The sequence below is a fragment of the Sinohyriopsis cumingii genome, chromosome 11 (genome assembly GCF_028554795.1).
Source record: "Sinohyriopsis cumingii isolate HCF-2022 chromosome 11, ASM2855479v2, whole genome shotgun sequence".
Taxonomy (NCBI): Eukaryota; Metazoa; Mollusca; class Bivalvia; order Unionida; family Unionidae; genus Sinohyriopsis; species Sinohyriopsis cumingii.
The window spans coordinates 28,791,330-28,812,704 of record NC_142971.1 but is presented as its reverse complement, the minus strand read 5'-3'; the positions used below and the strand labels follow the sequence as shown (position 1 = coordinate 28,812,704).

Here is a 21,375-nt window from a genome sequence, read left to right as displayed (position 1 = left end):
TTTTGGTGAAGGAGAAGATCTCTCAATTTTAGTTATGTAAAATATGAAACAGTGTCTGATATATGGAGGTTTCTGCTAAGGCAGGTTACACTTTATATAATATCCTGTTTGAAAACAATGTAATATGCTGTATCTGCAATTGCTGAAAACTTTTTATATTGATTATTTGTGGCCTTCTTGCCCACATTGTTTATAGGCAGAAATAGACTGGTATAAAAAAAAAAAAATTTGAATGGAAGCATTATTGTTTGATGCAATATTATGTGCAGTTACAAGAAAACAATGAATGAAGTCAACAGACAGATTCGTACATGCAAGAAAGTGTTTTAAGTTCATGCAAGCCTGGAGGGGATAAAGCCAGTGTATTCTCCAAAAGCATCCAGATATTTGTCGGGTATCTGCCAGAAACAGCAAGAGTGAATTACACGTCTCTGTCCAGACACCTCAGCCTTCCATGCTGCTTGTAGGCAGCATGTCTGTTGGCACTCATCAAGTCAACTTTATCATTGAGGACAAGAACATCCCCTCTGTACAGCCTGGCCAAGGCAACCGCAGCCTCATCAAGGATTAGAACTTGAAAATCCTGAAAAATTATTCCAATTTATAATATACAGTTTCTAAAATGGAAAAAAATATATTTTAAAAAATAATAGGAACATGCACTTACTCAAATGTTATTCATCTTCCATGAACAAATTCTACTATAAAATAAACATGGATCAAAACTGCAAATAGTTTTTATTTTGACATGAGCACTGAGAGTTCCATCACAGCTAGAACTGATATTAAGTATAGTTTGTGTTAAGATGGACAGCTCAAAGTTTTTGGGGAGCATTTCTAGAAGTCAGAGACTCATGCATTGGGATTAAAATAGGAATGGCTGATTGCAGATGAAGATAATATTTACACAAGAATTGTATCCTTGTATCATCATCAGCTTAGATTTGTTTAGCATAGTGAGGTACCCACATTAAAACCAGGTAATGAAAAGAATATACTCGATGAGGATCAGTTGTAAAAAAAATGGTCCTTATCATTTGTATATGTAGGCATGTCTGTTTTTCGACAGCTTACAATTTTAAAATTTATTCACAGTGGTTGCAAAGAAATAATCTAAGCATGTCTCATCTGGTAAGCAGTCTCGCTAAAAGTCTTGAAACTTTCTTATGTTACATAAACTCTTAAGCATGTTAAGAATAATGCATTAAGAGACAGTATGCATTCTTAACAAAAGTTGATATATTCATTACCAGCTAAAGTGACTTTTGCTGGTAATGAATAGAGCTGTCTCTCACAACAGCTATTTCAGGTCTGTGGGCATCTCCCTCCATTTTCCACACACCATTCTGGTTATCCTTTATCGGGGGGTTGGGTGATAACCACCATACTGCCTTGAACCAGGCTCCAATACATTAAAGAGAAGGCTGGGGCGGAACTGCAACATCTGTATGAACAGTTTCCTCAGCCAGTCTGGCCCCACACTTACGATCTCCTGAATTCCTGAATGTATGTATGTATGTGGTATAAAAAGCTTGAAAGATATAATCATGATACCATGGAAATTTCAACATTTACAACAATCAGGTATTTGCATCAATTATCAGTCTTTGCAAGTCCACCTTGGAAATAGAAGTCATTGCAAATGTTTGTACTGTAAGAATAACTACCAAAGTTTTAATTCTGTGTGTAAATGGATGCACTAGTTTGATTTTATCGGTACAAAGTGCAAGTTACACATTCATAGGCAGTGGCTACACATATCCTGTATACAGAAAGAGGTATTCTGTATAATGTAGCCCACATACGTGTCAGGGTATTCATACCTTTTGTGATATATATTTTGGACATAAAACTTGTAAGCTTTGACAGTAAAGGAATACATAAAAGTTCTTGAAAGAATTAAAGAAGTTTAAAAATTGCCATTGCATCAAGTAAAATTTTTATTACAGAAATCATTTGCAGTAATCACCAGTTCAAAGGTGGACAAATTTAATGCCAGACGGACTGGGCAATTAAAGTTCTTACCCAAAATGTTAGATCAAATATGAAAAAAAAATTCTGTTTCTTGCAAGCCTTCATGTCAGTCTAAATTCTGGACAAATAAAACATTTTAGGATTCTTAAGTCCTTATGATTATCAGAAATATACCTTAAGGAACGCATCATATTTAAAACAGAAGAATAAAAGTATAGTCATTATTTTACAAGACTTAAATGGATATATGAATTTTGTATAGGTCTAAAAAAATTAAAGACTGCAATCTAGTCAGGTCTAATCGCTGAACTCTAAAGTAAGATCGCATATACTTTTTGTTACCAATTTGTATTTTTTTATATAAAAATTATAAATTTATTACTTAAATTGGAAATGGGGCAAATTGACCGTAACAGTATTAAATATGTGTATACCACTAGTGTAGATAACTTCTACCCATATTGGAAATGATTTGGCTAGTTTATATTTTGATTGCCACAGGAATTTAAAATTGTACCACAAGCATTTACACAAGCATTTATTTACATCACGTCATGTATTTTGCTACATGTGGTTGCTTATATCATTAAGTACAGTGACTGATAAAGACAAAATAATAATAATAATAATTACTTTATTTAAAGAGGGTAATACAATTAGCTGAAGAATTAATCTAACTTGAGGCCATCATACAAAGGAGTTTATTTATTTTAAATGCATCTATGAAGCCATGGGATATATTGGGTTTGGAAGAAGGAAATAGAGTTGACATTTCTAATCTCAACTGGAATACTATTCCAGAGCAAAGTTCCAGAGTATTGGAAACTTTTTTTGAATAATTCCTTTTTTGGTTTGGGAATTTTATACTGTTTGGTTTCCTCAGTCTGATTTGGTCTTTAATAGGTAATATTTTAAACTTACCAGTTCAATTTTCCTTGCTTTATTTCTGGATTGATATTAGCCTGAATGCTCTTGTTTGAAGATGTGCTAGCTTTGTTATGTTTTTATCATTTGAATTACCCCACACTTTATTACAGTAGTCTAAATAAGGTTGCATGTAACTGTTGTAAAATAGTTTTCTGCACCTTTCAGGGAGAAAATGTCTTATCCTACTGAGAAGCCATAAACTTGTATTAACTTTTTTACTGATATATTTGATACGCTCAGTCCATGATAGGTTATTGTCTGCCAAAACAGCAAGTAGTCTATCATGACGAATCATTTGCAAATTTTTATCCATCCATGTCAGACATAGTTCATCACTACCAAGATTTATTCTTTTTTGCCATGTTGAGATATGTAGTATTTTAGTTTTACCAGTATTTATCACCATGCCATTGCATGTACACCAGTTGTCCAGTTTGTTTGGGGCATCCTGCAACAAAATTTCTAGTTCATGCTTTGTGTTTTGGATGTCTGACAATGTTATGTCATCTGCATAGAGATCTGTAGATGAAATTTAGTCCCTTGCTAAAAAGGGGTTGGTCATTAATAAGTAATATAAATAGTAATGAACCTAGAATTGAACCTTGTGGTACTCCATGTCTAATTGTTCCAGGTTCAGACAGAACATTAATTATGTAAACATGTTGTGTTCTCTCACTTAAATATGAAATAAACCATCTAACTGTGCTTTCATCACTTGGTAAATTTTCAGTTTCTTCAAACGGATTTCATAATCCACCATGTCAAAAGCTTTCCTGAAGTCTACAAATACAGATCCTGATCTACCTTGGTCAAGTGCTTGAAGCCATTTATCAGTTAGAGAGATCAAGGCAGTCTCACATGAATATTTCTTTCTAAAGCCTGATTGATTAAGGTGTAACAGCAAGTATTTGGTTAAATGGCATGAATGAGTCATGGACATGTTTTTCAATCAATATCGACAAGTTTGGTAGTATTGAAATTGGCTGGTACTTATCAGCATCATTCTTAGAACCAGATTTGTGCATAGGCGTTACTTTTGCAGTTTTCCATATTTTGGGGACAGATGAGGTTCCAATACTTAAATTGATTATGAATGTTATGCTATCTGAAATAGCTGAGGCAAATGTTTTAACGAGTCATGGACCAGTCTGATCAAGCCGTGTAGTTTTCTTGGTATTAAGTTTACTGAGACATTTTTTAACGAAGTTTTTTTACACTGGTGTGATAGAGAAACATGCTTCATTAGGGATTTTGCCGCTGCAGAACTGTTTCATTTTCATTAAAGTTGTTTTCTATCACTGGTTCTTCTAACTTAGTGGTAATGTTGGTTAAAAAATCATTGAATACATTTGCAGTCAGTGTCATCAGTGACTTTGTTGTCATTTACCAGAAGTTAGTGAATTTTATTTGTCTGATCTTTGTGTGTTTCCCCAATAAGTTCACTGAAGACTTTCCAAATGGAGTTTTTGTTGCTCTGTTTGTTTTCAAGCATTGATTGATAAGTTTTTTTAAGCTTTGATTTCAGTAGTAAGCCGATTGGGTTGGATTTCATACTTTACTCGATGTACTTTCAGTGGTGCATGCTTAGAGACTCCATCATTAAATAAGTCAGCTCACACCCTCAGAGTTTCATCTTCACTTATATAGGTCATCGAGAAATTGTTCTTTACTAAAATTTTGGAACGATCTGTAAGTGATAGTTTCATGTATTTTTGCTATTTCTCTTGCATTTAACCTTTCTTGTAAAAAAAAAGTAGGATAGTGGTCACTAAGACCAACATTTGGTACATTAACATAACCCACATTGTCTGGTAGGTTTGTATAAATGTGATCAATAAGAGTGCTTGATATTTCTGTTACACTTGTAGGCTCATTTACCAGCTGGTCTAGGCCTAATGATTCAATAAATTCCATCCAGTTGTTCCTTATTTGAGTATTGAGAAGGTTCTTATTTATATTGCTGAGTATATATGTTTCTTTCTCCTGTGCAAGAACATTTTCTATTTGTTTCAAAAATGTATCATTCCAAATTGCTTTGGAGGAAGGTGGCCTATAAATGAAACAAACTAAGAATGATTTTACATTAGTTTGAGAAATTTCCACCCAGATACTCTCAATTTCATGTGACTCTAAGTCAGGTTGCCTTTCTGCATTTACATCTTCCTTAATGTATACAAGACCTCCCCCTGCTGTCTCTCTGTCCCTACATAATGGTTTATTGTAGACTTAATGGTGAAATAGATCATTATTGTGGTTAGCATTTAATTTGGTTTCAGTGAGTACTAAAACATGTACATTATTTTCCTTGGAAGACAACATTAACTTAATCTGGTCTATTTTCCCACAATACCTTGTACATGTAAGTGACCTATGTTAAAACCGTTTGTATTTAGTTTCATATGAATTACATGTATGTCATCTTGCAATGGGGTACTCACTGAGAATGTCTCCAAAATACTTTTATTATTTTGGTATTATATAAGATGGACATATTATGAGGTGGCCTCTGTATTTTCTACGGTATCTGTGCATGGTCTTCCTTTGTCAAATCATGTTGGGGTGGGGTGATGAGTAGCAACAAAATGTAAAGCAGTTTAAACATACATTGTTTGATAAAATAAATAATCCTACAATACAAGTATGCGTTTTCTAAGTTGTGCAAAACATTACTGACTTGTAGATATTAGAATCTTTGCCAAGTACCAAACATTTTTCAATACATATCAATATTTGTTTTGCAAGATATAAATAAACAATCACCCTCATTCTTGTCTGCCTTGTTTGAACAATTTGTAGAGCGTGGCCAGCTCTGTTTTCAGGCTGCACAGCATGTCCTTCATCTCCCTCTCCCTCTCCCTCTTAAAGGTCGCTCTGGACTTGATGTTGAAAGTGAGCTGATTTCAGTCTGGGTAATAACAAAGTTCCTACATTTTGAGTTATCACTTGATGTGTATCTTCTATTACACATTATAAATGCTACTGTGATTCAGGTGTCTCTCTAATGAATTTTAATATGTAAAAGTATTTCATGATTTGACAACTAATGCATTCATGATTACTTATCAAACCTATAGGAATATAGTGCAAATTGAGAATCAGAAATTAATACATGTGAGGTTATGATTTGATGGAAGTTTTCTGGGCTGAATCAGGTCAAGTGTTTGGGGGTGGTGGTCCAAAATTAAAAAAGGGCCCTTACTTTTCTTGAATCAACACCAAAGCAAAGTCTATGTGTCTGTTTACTTAGCATGCATAATACCAAATAAACATACACAAGAATAAATGGTGGTCAAACTTCAAGTGACTTTTTTTTAGTGTCTGAGTGTACTGCTTATGATCTGGCCCTGAGTTTTGGACCAGGATTCCATAATCCAGTCGCAGATTTTAATAAAACTCTTATTGAAACCCTTGTTTATGTAAAGTATTAACTTGGAGAAACAGAAAACAAATTCTTTTCCACTTTGTTGAAATGCCAGGAAGGCGAGTGTTAGGGGTCCACTGGTGATAGTCTGGCTAGAATTTATGAATTGATTAATCAAATTAGTATGTTTTGAGCATTTTTAAATATCCTAGATGCTTTAGTTTATAAAATTGAAGGGGGAGGGACATGAAGGAGTGTGAATACTAACAAGAAATTGAGTGCCTGCAGGTTTTGGCAATACTGTACAAAGCATGTCTATTTAAATCATTCTCGTACCACAAAAAACTGTTTAAATATAACTATGAAAGTAGTTCTACATAAATTTCAATGTTTCCTTTAAAAATTAAAAGTAGAAAGGAAAAGGATCAGGAGAAATGAATGAGATCAGAAGAAGATTGTACTCACCGTTATTGACATTTTGTGCAGTCTCATAGTGTGCTTGTGTTTTTTTACATCATTAACTTCATTGTTTACAATTTGGCATATAATTATGCAAATTTTGGTCACCGGAATTATGTGCGTTATTCATTTGGGATTTTGCCGATCACTGCCAAGCGGGATTTCAATATAGAGATGAGAGATTCGCTACTTTACATACAGAGATTTCAGAGAGCTCATATTTCATAACGAGCACCTCTACGTACTTGATATTTCCCCAGAATTGCCTTTTAAATAGTATTTAATCAGTTGATATACATAAATGTCCCAACATTTTTTAAAGAAAATTCATCCTCAGCTGCACTGTTGTGCCTTTATGTCAATTAGGTGGCAAATGTCATATAAACAGAACCACATTTTCACATAGTTATGTACATGTAATACACATTACTGAGGCAGACTGGTTGCTGATGCGATTCCTTTTTGTGCTGGAGCAGTTGATCATGTCATAAATGAAATGTACTATGTCATCAATTATATCACATGTCTTATGGTGGCCGCTGTTTCAAAAACACTGTCACAGTCATCTCAGGCATCTATCACACCACTTGGAAATGAATTCGCAGAGAGAAAAATACAGCAATAATTAAAGGTAATATAGTGGCATGGAGTTCATTATGTCCATATTTTTGACAAAGTGAATCTTGACATATACCTGGTCTGATAATAATGAGTTTGCACTGAGTGACTGGTTCTGTTTTGAACTGTTATGCTACATGGGGACTTCCTATCTGGGAAATGAGCAAACTCATTTTCCTTTCCAGTGTGGTTTTATTCTTAAGTTAATGTAGATTCTAAACTGGCTATTTGGGCAACAAGGCAATTATCCTGACATGGATTGCATCAAGAAGATGTAGGTTATGATTGATTTTTACCTTTGTCTGTTTGTAATTGGACTTAACTATGGTTACTGTTTAACTATACATTTTTTCCTTTTTATTACAAAGTCTGTTTCTCTGATAACTTTTGAAAAACTGAAGGGATTACCAGTTTAGTGTTGAACGTAACAAGAAGAGGACCTTAATCCATTTGCTTTTGACTATCTTATTTCCCTGACTCAATACGGTAATGGTTAAGCACTGGACCAATGTCATCTAACCAACCAACTGAACAATCTCCAACCCAGTCATTGGGGGGATGGGGACTGTCATTCAAACTACTGCATCAAATCACTTTCAGAGAGACAATGTCTTTACAACTCAAAGTGTGGATTTGAAACTGAATATTTTCTGCCCAAAAGACGTTATGGCCATGACTTTAATTTCTGTTACTACTGTGACATTCCAAACAAGTTTCCAATATGACATAACCTTCTGAGGAATCTCCTACTTTTCATCAATGGGGGACTATTGCCCTATTTTGTTAGGGTTATTGCATTTTGTTTTACAGCTGAATGTAATATAAGAGTGAAGATTTGCATTAAGGTTTTGGTTAATGTTTTCTCATTTGCTTATTTTTCCCCAAACCCGTTGATGCATTTTCTTCATACTAGGGATGAGTCATTAGGAATCCAAGATGATCCATTCTCACTCAACCTCTTAACCTTGGTATGACGGTCACTTTTTTTATATTTTTTTACATCAGTATTTTGATCATTGATTAATGTTCAGGTGATAGTCCAGTTGTAGGAGTTATTGCCCATTTTGATATTGAACTAGATGCAGTAAATGGCAGAATCTTGAGAATGCAACTACACATATTCTCATTGTTTTTCTGGATTGTTGTGAAGTTATTATTTAAAGAGTTGCATGTTGATCAGTCATAATTGTACTCACTATTTTTGGAAGAGTTACTAGACTTTACAAATGGTTGCAGTGTATGATCCAGTCTTGTGAATTCAATTATTATATATCATATTTCAGTATGATAAAACAGATATAAAAAGTCACCAGTAATTGCATTTTTTACTTTGAAAATGTAAAGACCTAACTCATTAAAATGTCATAGCCAATTAAAATCAGCTGCACTTGACAAATGATATCTGGTCGTCATAAGTTTAATACAGTTTCTTGATGTGGTAATTGAACCAAAACTGGTCACTACTGTGTGACATATGGTGGTCTCGCCAGCTTTGTCTTTGTGTCTGTAAGTGTTGGGACACTGAAAATGCTGCATTTTTACCTGCATATGAGTTCTGGGACAACACATTTTATTTAAAAATTGTTGTGTATGAAGTCTTTCCATCATTACAGTAGATGGCTAGGTGGACATATATACAGACAGGATTATCAAAATATTTATGATTTCTTTTTTAAAAAAAGAATGGGGATAATTGAGATGTGATTTTAAGTCATCCCTCACAGGAATCTCAATAACCGTTTAAGTCACATTCTGAAAGAACTCTTTTTATTGTTTCCAGCTGAGTGACAAGGATCAGAGTTTGCTAGATGAGAGGATTAAAAGGTCTGCAAAAAACAAACCTCCTCCTGCCAAGGACGAGAAACCCAAAACAGCTCCTCAACAACCTCAGAGATCTGCTTCACAGTGAGTCTTACTTGTATATTTGATGCCGATCTGTAGGACACGTGGAGCATGTTTGTGTGTTTGTTTGTTACATTTGTAGCTAAGTGCATAACAATGCATTGACCTCATGGTAAGTTTATTTTTTATAAGAAATGTTCTGATGCAAGTCCAGATGATAATTTCATATGATCTTTGATTTATTTAAATTGTAAACAAAATTCTGTTTTCATAATATATTAGACTTACGATAGCTGTGATTCATTGTGTAATAGACTGATGGATGAACAGACAGAAAAGAAAGCACCTGTCTAATAGTATAAAGTATTTCTTGTTTTTATTGCTCTTTTTAATAATCATATTTTCACCATGTTGCTGATAAGGGCTTAGATAATTAATAAAATAAAGAGGAAGAATAATTGTTGACAAAATGAGTGAATGAAAGAAGTAATCAATTAACAAGTGATGCAATAACACATCCTGTTAAAAACAGAAGTAATGAATACATACAAATTTATTAAATTAGTAGCTGATGCTGTTGCTCTGCATAAAATACAAAATTTGTCAACATATATGTATCTCAAATGCTTTCAGTGAGTCATCTTTAATGTGCAGTTCAACTTTTGTTTTTATTTACTAATAAAATTTATTAAAATATTTATGTTAGAGCTAGCATACAACGTCAAAGCACAGGCATTCCAAAATCTGCATCATCCAACTCTGTGAAGAAGGAATTCCAGCTTGAAATTGACAAAGAACCCAGCAATGGTTCCAAAATTGAGATTCCAAAACTGAATCAGTACAACCTTGAAGAAATTTTCCAGCCAGTGGAGTATCCCAAAATCAAGTAAGAAACTTGTACAGGGTGTATTTGATTCAACTGGATGTCATGACATTATGTTTTTTATTTTGCCAGGAACATGACATTCTGCAGGTTTTACTCAGTCTTGAAAAGTTCTTGAGTTTGGGTGGTTACCTTGAACTGTGCTTATATTTGAGGTTGGTCTACAAGAAATACTGGAAAAATGGTTGAAAGTGCTTGTAGTCCTTGAAAAGTACTTAAATCTTGAAACAAATTGCATTTTATTGAAGAGCAATCTTTTACTGATATACAAGTCAATATTTTATTTTAAAGTAAGAAATTCTATTTTCCATGAAATTTACTTCTCTTGTTGTTGTTTTAGGGTTTAACGACATTATTCAGAACATGATAGGCTATACATGGCAGCCAATATTAATGGTGGAGGAAGAACCTGGGAAAACCCCAGAAAGAACCATTGACCCACAAGAAGCTACTGGCCAGCCTTTTCATATACCCACATTGGCCTAAATTTACTTCTGTCATGGATCTCTTATATACTCAGTAGGACTTCCAGTTATAATAATAATAATGAGGACATCATATAGCACCTAATCTTTAGCTCTAAGCACATTACAACATTAGACAACACCTATAACATGATATGATTACAAAAACAAACACCATAAAATTAGAAAACATAAAAAACGTGCTGAAAATATTTAAGGTAGGAAACATTATTAGGTCTTTAAGTTTGTTCTTTTAGTACTCAGCCTTATATGGAATTGTAACCACCTTGTGACAATAAATGGATGTCATGTTGACTGGACTAGTAAAGGTTCCTTAAAAAATGTTGGTAATGTATTCAGCATTAAGAATCATACTTTTGAACATGATTGCTATATAAGAGTTAGATATGGGTGAGAGGTTCCAGCAATAATAAAAAGCTGTGTTGCTTTTGTCAAAAGTAAATTGACATTGAATCATTGGTTGAAAGTTTTCAAAAGTCTAGTGTCAAAAGTGAAACAAACCAAAAGAATCAAATATTGATAGTGTGCACAAAGTATTTGTTGCTTAAACCTGAGAAAGTCAAGGAGTCCAAAAACTCAGGCAAATAAGATTGCTAACTCACAAACTAATGTAAATAAGATGGCTGCGCACACGCACACACACACACACACACATTCTTTCCAAGTATAAATGTAGTTAAAGTGATTGAAAATCAAGATTTTTGTCCTTGAAATGTCCTTGAATTACCTGATCAATTGTCTTTATGAATTAGGTCCCCATATCTTTAGAATGGCCAAGAACATGATCTAAACAAAATTTAACAAACATTAGGAAACAATAAATCTAATTATAATCCATTGCAATTTGAAAATCATGATTTTTGTCCTTGATATGTCCTTGAATTACCTGATCATTTGTCTTTATGAATTATGTCCCCAAATCTTTAGAATGGCCAAGAACATGACCTAAACAAAATGTAACAAACATTAGGAAACAATAAAGCTAATTATAATCCATTGCAATTTGAAAATCATTAGTCATATATCATGACATTGACTTAGTTTTTGTCTTGCCTATGAAACAGATGAGGCATAGGTATCAGTTTTCTAAAATTCATTATTTTGAGCATAGGCAGTGTTGCACCTTGAGAGTGGGATCCTGGTTTCATGCAACATTTTTTCCTCACTGGCAGAACATTGACTGTTGTGTGCCACCCAGACTGCATTCCTTCTTCAGGAGAGAAGCACTTTTTTTCTTCTGTCAATGTCTCTGTTGACTCTAGCAATGGATAGTCACAAAAAAATCATTAAGAAGGCAATTAATTTCCCATTTTTAAATGATCCTTTTGTAAATCAACACATTCAAGGTTTGTAGTAGTCCACTGAATTGCAATGCAGTTGCTGACTGCTGCTAGTGTTTTCAAGTTGAATTAATGATAAAAGAATATTAATTTATGGGGTAATAAACTTGCAGAAATACAATTTGGTCTTTAATATATGAATTATTAGGGTTGTTTTTAAATTATTTGGAAAACATTAGAATTATTATAACAAATGCACTATTAGATGAAGAGTGAGCACCAAAAATCAAAAGGAAGCAAGATTAATAATGGAAGTTCCATAGTGTAGATCATTACAAGTGAGTCAAACATTCTGGTATGTAAATTTTTTTTGTGTGTGGCTTACTTGAGCACTTGATAAAATGTTTATAACAATAATATAAGTGTCCAAGGAAAAGATAATGACAGAGCATGACAAAAACTTGAGGTAGCAGAACTCTCAAAGTAAATAAGATTATCTGATCTTTTTTAATCATTTTTTTTACCACTAGTGCAGTAATTACCATGTAGTATTTTTTAGTCCCTTTCAATTTTTTTAATCCCCCTCCCCCTTCGTGGCCTCTGCTCTTGGGAATCTAGTTGCATCACCACATAGGAGCCATCGTTAGGATTTTGCTGTTTATATTCATTGTCTCTGACACCATCTAAAAACATGGTGAGTGTAATCTTTGTGGAGGGTCCTGTTCATCGTCAGCAAAAAGGGAGTTACATTGACCTGTGTATTGCACTACACTGACTTTGCTAGTTATTTTTAGTATGCCCTTGCAGAGCAGACAAGACATTGTATTGTGCAGCATTGTTTCTTGTAATGCAGTAAATAAAATAATGCTTGATTGCAATTATGTTTTACTGCTATATGAAACATGACACTTGACTACCCTTCACTTTTTAGATAATTGGCAAACACTGATGGTTTTCATCGTGGATAATGTTCAGTCATGTCTCCTAAAGGTCATACACCATCTTTTTCTAAACCTCCTGTAACATTTCTGTGAAGGGGACAAATAATTTGTAAACCATTATCAGCTTTAGTTATAGAAAAACAAATTACCTGACACTGTTTATGAAATTTATTTGAAATTTAAAATATTTTATCATATTTAAAAGATCTTGAAATATGTCTTTAATTCATTTTCACAAAGAAATTTGAATGGCCCAATTTTTTCTGCTGCTGCCAAGAGATTTTAATTTGCTTTTATTTTCCAGGGCCAGACCACCCTCACCATCCACCAAATTCTTTAATTCTACTGACGCGGCTAACTCGATAAACTTTGTAATATCCCAGATCACCAACAGAGATATCACTACATCATTGCAGGCCCTTTCACAGGTAAGAATAAGTTAAATTTTTGTGCATTTTTATAGAAGGGTTAATTGTCCCATATGTATGGAAGGGTTTATTGTCCATTATTTATGAAAGGGTTAATTGTCCATTATGCATGGAAGAGTTAATTGTCCATTATGTATGAAAGGGTTAATTGTCACCTATGAAAAGAGTTTATGCAATCCTGCCCTTCAATACTTGTGTGATTTAACTCATCCCCTGAGTCTAGCAGTTAGGTAGTCCCTGACAGCATACAGCCAGGTAGTTCCTGACAGCATACAGATAGGTAGTCCCTGACATCATACATATAGGTAGTCCCAAATGGCTTTGAGATAAGTAGCCCCCAATAGCATATAGATAGGAAGTCCTTGACAGCCTACACATAGTTAGTCCCTGACAGCCAACAGATAGGTAGTCCCTGACAGCATACAAATAGGTGGTCCATGACAGCACACAGATAGGTAGTCTCAAATGGCATAGATATAGGTAGCCCCTGACAGCCAACAGATAGTTAGTCCCTATCAACATACAAATAAGTAGTCCCTGACATCATACAGATAGGTAGTCTCTGACAGCATACATACAGGTAGTCCCTGACAGCATACAAATAGGAAGTCCTGAATAGCATGAAGATAGGTAGCCTCCAACAGCATATAGATAGGTAGTCCCAAATGACATAGAGATAGGTAGCCCCCAACAGCATACAGATAGGTAGTCCCTGACAGCATACAAATAGGTAGTCCCTGACAGCATAGATAGGTAGTCCCAAATGGCATAGAGATAGGTAGTCCCGAATGGCATAGAGATAAGATAGGTAACCTAAACAGCATAAAGATAGGTAGTCTCTGACAACCTACAGATAGGTAGCCCCCAACAGCATACAGAAAGGTAGTCCCCAACAGCATACAGATAAGTAGTCCCTTACAGCATACAGATAGGCAGTTCCCAACTGCATACAGATAGGTAGTCCCTTACATCATACAAATAGATAGGCCATAACAGTATACAGATAGGTAGACCATGACAGCATACAGATAGGTAATCCCTTGGACTTTATCCCTGAGACTCACTGACAATATTTGATTGATTTTAGAAGGGGTTATTTTGTGTTTATTCCTAAGATTTGGACAAATTCTTCCAAATAAAGTTATAAGCACAGTGGTAAAAATTTTAAGCATCATTTGGAAATAAAAAGCTGAAATGAAGAATGTCAGAAGAGTGCTATCAAAGTCATATTTTTTTTCTTATTTGTTTGGTGTTTCCTCTATAATCATCAGTTAAATCTAGATTGATTGAATTGGATGTGTTATTAATATATAATGGGGAAAAAACAAGTGTTGTATGCTGTATTAACTCGTCATGCAGAATAAAAGACTACTAATAAGACTATTCAATCTTAGTACACATACAGGGCACCACTTTATCACAGCACTCTGGAGACTAAGTTGGTAAGGTTCATGGCTTTTGAGGATAATGAGTTAATGCTTCCATGCATAATACTATTCCAATTTTTTCATGGATTCAGCATGTTTATTGACAAGTGCAAAAATCTTAAAATTATTATCCACTAATGGTTGGTAGCTGAGGAGATGTGAATAATTAACTTTAAAAAAGGCATTAAAATGATGATTCTTTGCAGCAGATATATAATTTTTATCATGCATGTGTAACCATGTTGAAATGTTAAACTCTTTAGCATCAGTGATATCAACAGTTAAATTCAGTTTTATTGTTTATGTATGGATAGTTTTGCAAGTTAATGTGGTGTTACATTTTAGTATGCTGTGCAGGCAAAGCACTGCATTCTGAGAAGCCATATAATTATTTGCCTTTTGCTATTCAAAGTTCTTCAGATATTGTTAACAGTTTTTGTCCATTTGTATGTTCATCCATCACTCACACTTGTTTCTGGAGCAAAATTTATGTTGCCTATCACTTTGAAAATACGTATTAACCTGTATATGAAATTTTGGTAGGTCTGTGGATATAGTTCTCTATCTTGTCTTTAGGCCCCCACTGTTACAGTAGTACAGAGCATATTGTTTTGCTGTTGATGATATATCCTAAAACCATATTAGCATGACAACACAAAAAATGTGAGAAAAAGAACCATTAAATTTTATACAGTCATAAAACATGACTTGATTTTCAGGTGATTAAAACAATTTTTCAATATTTTTAGACATGTTTTTAAACTTTTTTCCTTTGACTTTGTTTTACAAAACATTGTAAGGACAGTTAAGCAAACACTACTTTAGGTAGACAAATATTATGTTGGCATGTTTGTATTCAGATTTAGATAACTGGAATTTCATGCCCAAATTCACTAATATTTCTCCATATACTGAGACATTATTTTGCTTATGGTATTTCAGATAATATCAGATATTCTTGCATGACAGAGAGATAGTGTAAAAGGTGCAAAATCACTTTTTAGTTTTAAAATTTAACACAGTGGAACCTTTCTATTTTGAAGAGAGAAAAGAGTACTTAAAGAGTATGGTAATCTCCTTGAAGAAAAATTGCAGATTCATAATTGTAATTTAGTCTAATGTCTGCTGAATATTTTTTGGAGTGAAAAAGAAATGATTTTTCACAATTCCAGCAATAAAAAATATGTTTAAAATGTCTATTAAAGGAAGAAATATCAACTGGGGCAAGGACATTTCAGCAATTTTTCAATTTGCTTTACCCATTTTTAAACCTTTTGGACATGTTTTTGACAAAAACTGTGTTAATTTTATTAAGCAGATCTTTTTGAGCTCGACATAAAGGATTTGTTAGGCATATTTCTGTTCATATTTAGATGATCTAATTAGATTTTCAGGTAATTTTGGGTTTTTTCACACATTTTCAACTGTTTGTACTTGACATTTTTGTAGCATTAGCCAATTAAAATCAGTTGCACTTGACAAATGAAATTTGGTTGGCATAAGTTTATTCATATGTTGATGGGATTTGATTTTCAGACCAATACATATTTTTTTTGTTGTGTTAAACCTTTGTAACAAATATTTTATTAGCACAGTTCGGCAGATATCTAGTGTAGTATACAAAAAATTGGTATGCTTATTTGTGTGTATAAATAGATGACCTGATTAGATATTGATGCCATTATAGCAATTTTTCACATTGTCTAGCATTTTAATTTTCAGGACTTGAACTTCTGTAGTCTGCAGTGTTTTACAAAGCGAAGTATTATTATTAATATTATTATTATTAGATCGATGAGGTGCTTAAGGACAAGGAGAAGGCAGCTGAAATCATGGCATCCCATGTTGAGCAGCTTCTCATAGCCCTTTCCATGCAGTTTAAAATGGTGTACTCAACACACATGGGAGATGAGCAAGCCAGTAGTGAGGATGTGGTACGACTGTACAGGTGCCTTCTGGGAACTCTACTTGCTGTAAGTGCAGCTTTTATTTTCTTACTTGGATGTGTAATGATATAGGAGGACATGAACAACCATTCTCTATGGATGTGTCTTCCATTGTCAACAATTTGAGACCTACATGAAAAATGAATAATGATTTCTTACTCATTAGCTTAACTATTCCTTTATAATTTGGATTTTTCTCTTTCAGAATGATTCCAGAGTGTCACAGAACTTGTTAGTACATGTACATCTTTGTAATTTTTGTAAATTTGGATTTTTATTCACTGTTACAGTACACTACAGAAGACCATCCTTATTAAGTAAAAAATAGCTCAAAATAGAATTTCTTTTACAGAGTTTTTAGCTCTACTGGTCATAGACCTGAAAAGCTAAGTGCAATGCCCTTGTTGTCCATCTGTTTGGACAGGTTATTGCTACTTGCAAAGTACTTGCAGTATGGCCATAAAACTTTACACAAATATTCATTTCAACGTCTGCTTGGTTCTAAATGAAAGTCTGCTTGGAGACATCCAGTAAGATTTCCAGTATTAGAAATCATCATTACTGCTTCTGAGTGAATGAATGGTCATATCAGCATTGGGTTTCCAACAAAATACTTCTTATGATGTCTAGTTGGTCCTAAATAAAATGGTGTCAATCTAACATCCAGTATGGCTGCCAGGGTGGCCATCTTGAAAATCTAGATATCACTACTCCTGAGTAAATGGCCATATCAGCAATTGGTTTTATCTTAAACAGGGTTTGCATAGATCTGAAAGAGTCATGGAAGTTGGTATGGAAGACTGTCCTTAAATAACTAAAATATTATTGACAATTTAGTTTTTGTAAGAATTGCAACCATGTAATCACAAAACGTATTTAACATCATGGAATTATAGTTTAATGGGCACTTTCATCATGGATACCAGTAAATCTGAACATTCAGAAACCTTGGACTTGACCATTATGTATCAAGGTGTAGCATATGGTTCACAGAGGAATTTTATTCATTGCTTGAGTTAATAATCCTAACTGCTGGGTAAACATGAATAAACAGTGGTATGTTTATAACATCAGATGGGAACTCAATCTACTGAACAAGTATTGGCTAAGAACATTTAAAGAAGATAAACTAGAGGCATTATATATGGCATGTAGTCTAATGTTAGATATTTCCCACATGGATGAAAGTGCCTTAAGATTGCATATTATATGTGACAAATATTAGCCTAGTGTAAAAATAACAATTCATTGGTGCATCTTCTTCACTTAAAAGTGATTCAGATGGAACAAAACTAATGATTAGTAACAGTAATGGTTAGTAATAGAACCCCATCCCCCAAGTCCAGTGGAAATATAAAATCTAGTGTTGCTATTCTTGAAAAGTTTGTGACTGACAATGAGATTCTTAATGCCAACATAGTGTGGATAGAAAATTGGTGACTAATCACTATTTATACTGGCTTTCTGTTAAATAGATTATTTCAGGCGATGTTTTCAAATGTTTTTTATGGATATTGTAATTTATAGACACCAGTCGATTTGCAGCTCCTGTTTTGATTATTACTGGTGAGTTGAAAATAAATCTTAGTTTACAAAATATTAGATTATTTTGGTTAAAATAAGAATTAAAAAACTAATTTAGATGTTTGGATAAGTCCTGGAATTTTGTCTTGCCAGATCTGTGTGAACCATGAAAGACTTCCTAATCAGTCAAGTTGGTTGAAATGACAATGGTGCCAATTTTGTATCCAGTATGGCCATCACACATCCATATTGAAAATCTTGTTATACTACTCCTTCATATATATAAAAGGTCGTATCAAAATGGGCTTTTCACTAAAAGACTTCTTATGAAGTTTAGTTGGTCTAAACAAAAATGATGCCAATCTGACATTCAGTATGGCCTCTGTCCTCTGAAAATCTTGTTATTGCTACACCAGTTGAGAGGATGATATTATCAACATTAGGTTTTCACCTATAGACATTTTTTTGATGTTCATAAATGAAAATGATGCCCCTTTGACATCCAGTATTCCACCACAGCGTCTGTACTGAAGATTTTGTTACTGCTGCTCCTGAATGGATGATTGTTTTATCTTGGGTTTTCATTAAAAGACTTCTTGTGAAGTCTGTTTAGTCCCAAAGGAAAATGATGCTTATCAAACCTCCAAATTCATGGCCACAGTGGCCATCTTGAAAAAAATTGTGTTATGGCTGTTTCTCTAGTTAAAGCAATATGGTGTTTTAACTAATAGACCTATGATATTCTGTTATCTTAAATAAAAATAGTGCTGATCAGATCTACAATATTGCTCATCTTTAAAAATCTTGTTTTAACTAAGGGTGAAACGATACACCTGTGCCACATATTGCTACAATTCACAATATACAATGCAATACATTATCAATACTCATATCAACTTGATCTTTCAAAGGTCTATCAGTGGTAGATTGGTACCATTTTATATGTGTTGACATCTTGGCTGTATTTCTAGTTTGCAGATTACAACAGACTTATCTGTTCATATGAAACATCATCCTTGACAAGATTAAAAAATACTTCAAAAGACAACCTGTTAGTTGTCAATGGTTTTTATTAACCTTTTAGGTCATCTCAGACTACTATATTTGATCAGACACATGACTCATCTTAGTCACCATGCCCTTTGTTTTTTGCAAAACATGAATGCTTTATAAGCATCTTATTTCATCTCATCAATTCAATTTGGAAGGCATTATGGCATTATCTTTGAAAATGAAAACAAATAGTCCAGTTTTATCATGCAAAGAAATTTTTATCTAGAACAAGTCCCAGTGTGGGAGTGGAGATGACTGAAAACAAAATCCATCACATTGTACTTGCTGAAGATGCAAAACAGCTGACAGTCACAGGCACTTGTGTCAGTGCATAAAATTCGAAATGATTGACAACACCCACTCCCATCTGTGACATAAACATGGTCTTATTGTCATGGGGTTTTCACTACAGCACTGTAACAGTATGTAGCTAGTTCTGATATAAATTGGTTCTCATCTCACTCAAAATATGGCACAGCAATGGCCACCTCAAAAGCCTTGTTTTCACTATTCTTCCATGAACAGTACCATTGACATAGGGATTTCCCAAAAACACTTCTTGCAATATTTGATTGGTTTTTAATGAGAATGGTACCGATCTTACCTCCAACACACCAGAATGAGCTTTGAAAACAAGACCTAATTGACCATGGGATTGAGTCAAAGGTCATTGGTTGTAATTTTGTACTTCACTGAACATATGAACACAATGACCTGTACATCTACCAATGAATTTTGACTAGATTCTGTATTTAGTTGCTTTCCAATGCAGAAGTTGATTGCACCCTGACGTTGATTTCAAGGACAAAGATCTAGACATGGGGTTTCTGTCTGTAGTGACTTGTTCGCAAGGAAATGTAAACTAGAGTTGATTTCAGTGCTCTACTTTTAAATAGAATAAATGGACTTGTCTTGGATTGAAATAAATTTGTTTATCTACTAGAGCATCAGTCCATTTGAGGGACTATTGTTTGTTCACCAGTGAAACTGAAATCTCCCTATTTTTAATATTGTATCAAAGAATTGATCAGTTGTTTTGAACCTTAGTGGTCATTTATTACATCATTGGTTCAGAATGTGCAAGTTGAAGTTATTTTTTCAAACTCGGTGGTTTTCTTATGGTTTTCCTGGTTCCAGTTTCTCCCACCTCAAAATGTATCTAAAATCTGAGTTACATAGAGTATGTATTAACAGTTGAAAGAGCTTTTATAATCCATGTGGTATAAATTTTACATTTTTTTCTTCTTCAGCTGTTCCAAAATACTAATCTTGCTGTGCGGGCATCCAGAGATATTTTAAAGGATTTAATCAATAATCTAGTAACCATACTACTAGACAATCGACTTGTTGAGCTTGAAGAGGGTCCACAAGTCATTCGAACTGTGAATGTCATGGTAGTCAAGATAGTGGAAAAATCAGACCACACTAATATATTAAGGTAATTTTTAAAACATTCATGAATTTGTTTCATAGTGTACTTTGTTGAATCTCCATAAATCCAGGGTGTAAGGCTTCTTTTAATTCCAATAAATTCGGGAATTCCTATATTTAGCCTTCTTTTTTCACAAATTCCTATACAGATGTAATATTTTGAAAATGTTCCTGGTGTGAAATTTGTGAATGGCAAAATATTTGGTTATTTTGTATCAAAAATAATTTTTAAAATAATAGAATATATTTTCTATTTAAAGATGCTACTGTTTCTATTTGTACTCTATTGATAGAACTTGCAGTTAATAGCAAATTTTCCTATTCTTCCTGGCTAAGTAAAGTCAGCCAGATCTATACTTAATGTCCACTTCTGTTACCCTGATTAATTATATCAAAAAATAAAGCAATATTGAGTTTTGAAGTAAAAGGTAGAATGAAACAGATCACTGTACATGTGATTTAAATACAGTTGAAATATTTTTTTTATCATCAGTCATTAGATATACTAAATTTTGGTATAAACTTGCTTTGATTTGATTTCTTAACTTAGTCCATCATCCAGTTTCATAATCAAATATCTGAAGCTGATATATAAATTGTATTCATTGAAGTACTTTGTAGTATAGCCTATACAGTTTGCATAAATCACTTTACATGGTACAGTTAATGTAGTGAACATGCCAATAGTTTCTGCAGACATTTCAAGAGGTCTGTAATATGGCATCTTATGTAAACTTCTCCATTGCAATTCACTATGTTGGTCTCAACTTGAGTTAATGGATGGTCAAAATGGTCT

The 21,375-nt window shown here is 33.7% G+C and overlaps 1 protein-coding gene across 1 annotated transcript in view; it reads left to right on the top strand.

Annotated features, from left to right (window-relative positions):
• LOC149787827 (cytoskeleton-associated protein 5-like) overlaps positions 1-21,375 on the top strand; it is a 279,152-nt gene that overhangs the window by 172,944 nt on the left and 84,833 nt on the right. The window contains exons 34-38 of the mRNA XM_089974049.1: positions 9,120-9,244; positions 9,888-10,067; positions 13,075-13,198; positions 16,416-16,598; positions 20,399-20,586. Of these exons, the coding sequence (XP_089830175.1) occupies positions 9,120-9,244; positions 9,888-10,067; positions 13,075-13,198; positions 16,416-16,598; positions 20,399-20,586 (800 nt within the window). The remainder of the gene's footprint in view (positions 1-9,119; positions 9,245-9,887; positions 10,068-13,074; positions 13,199-16,415; positions 16,599-20,398; positions 20,587-21,375) is intronic.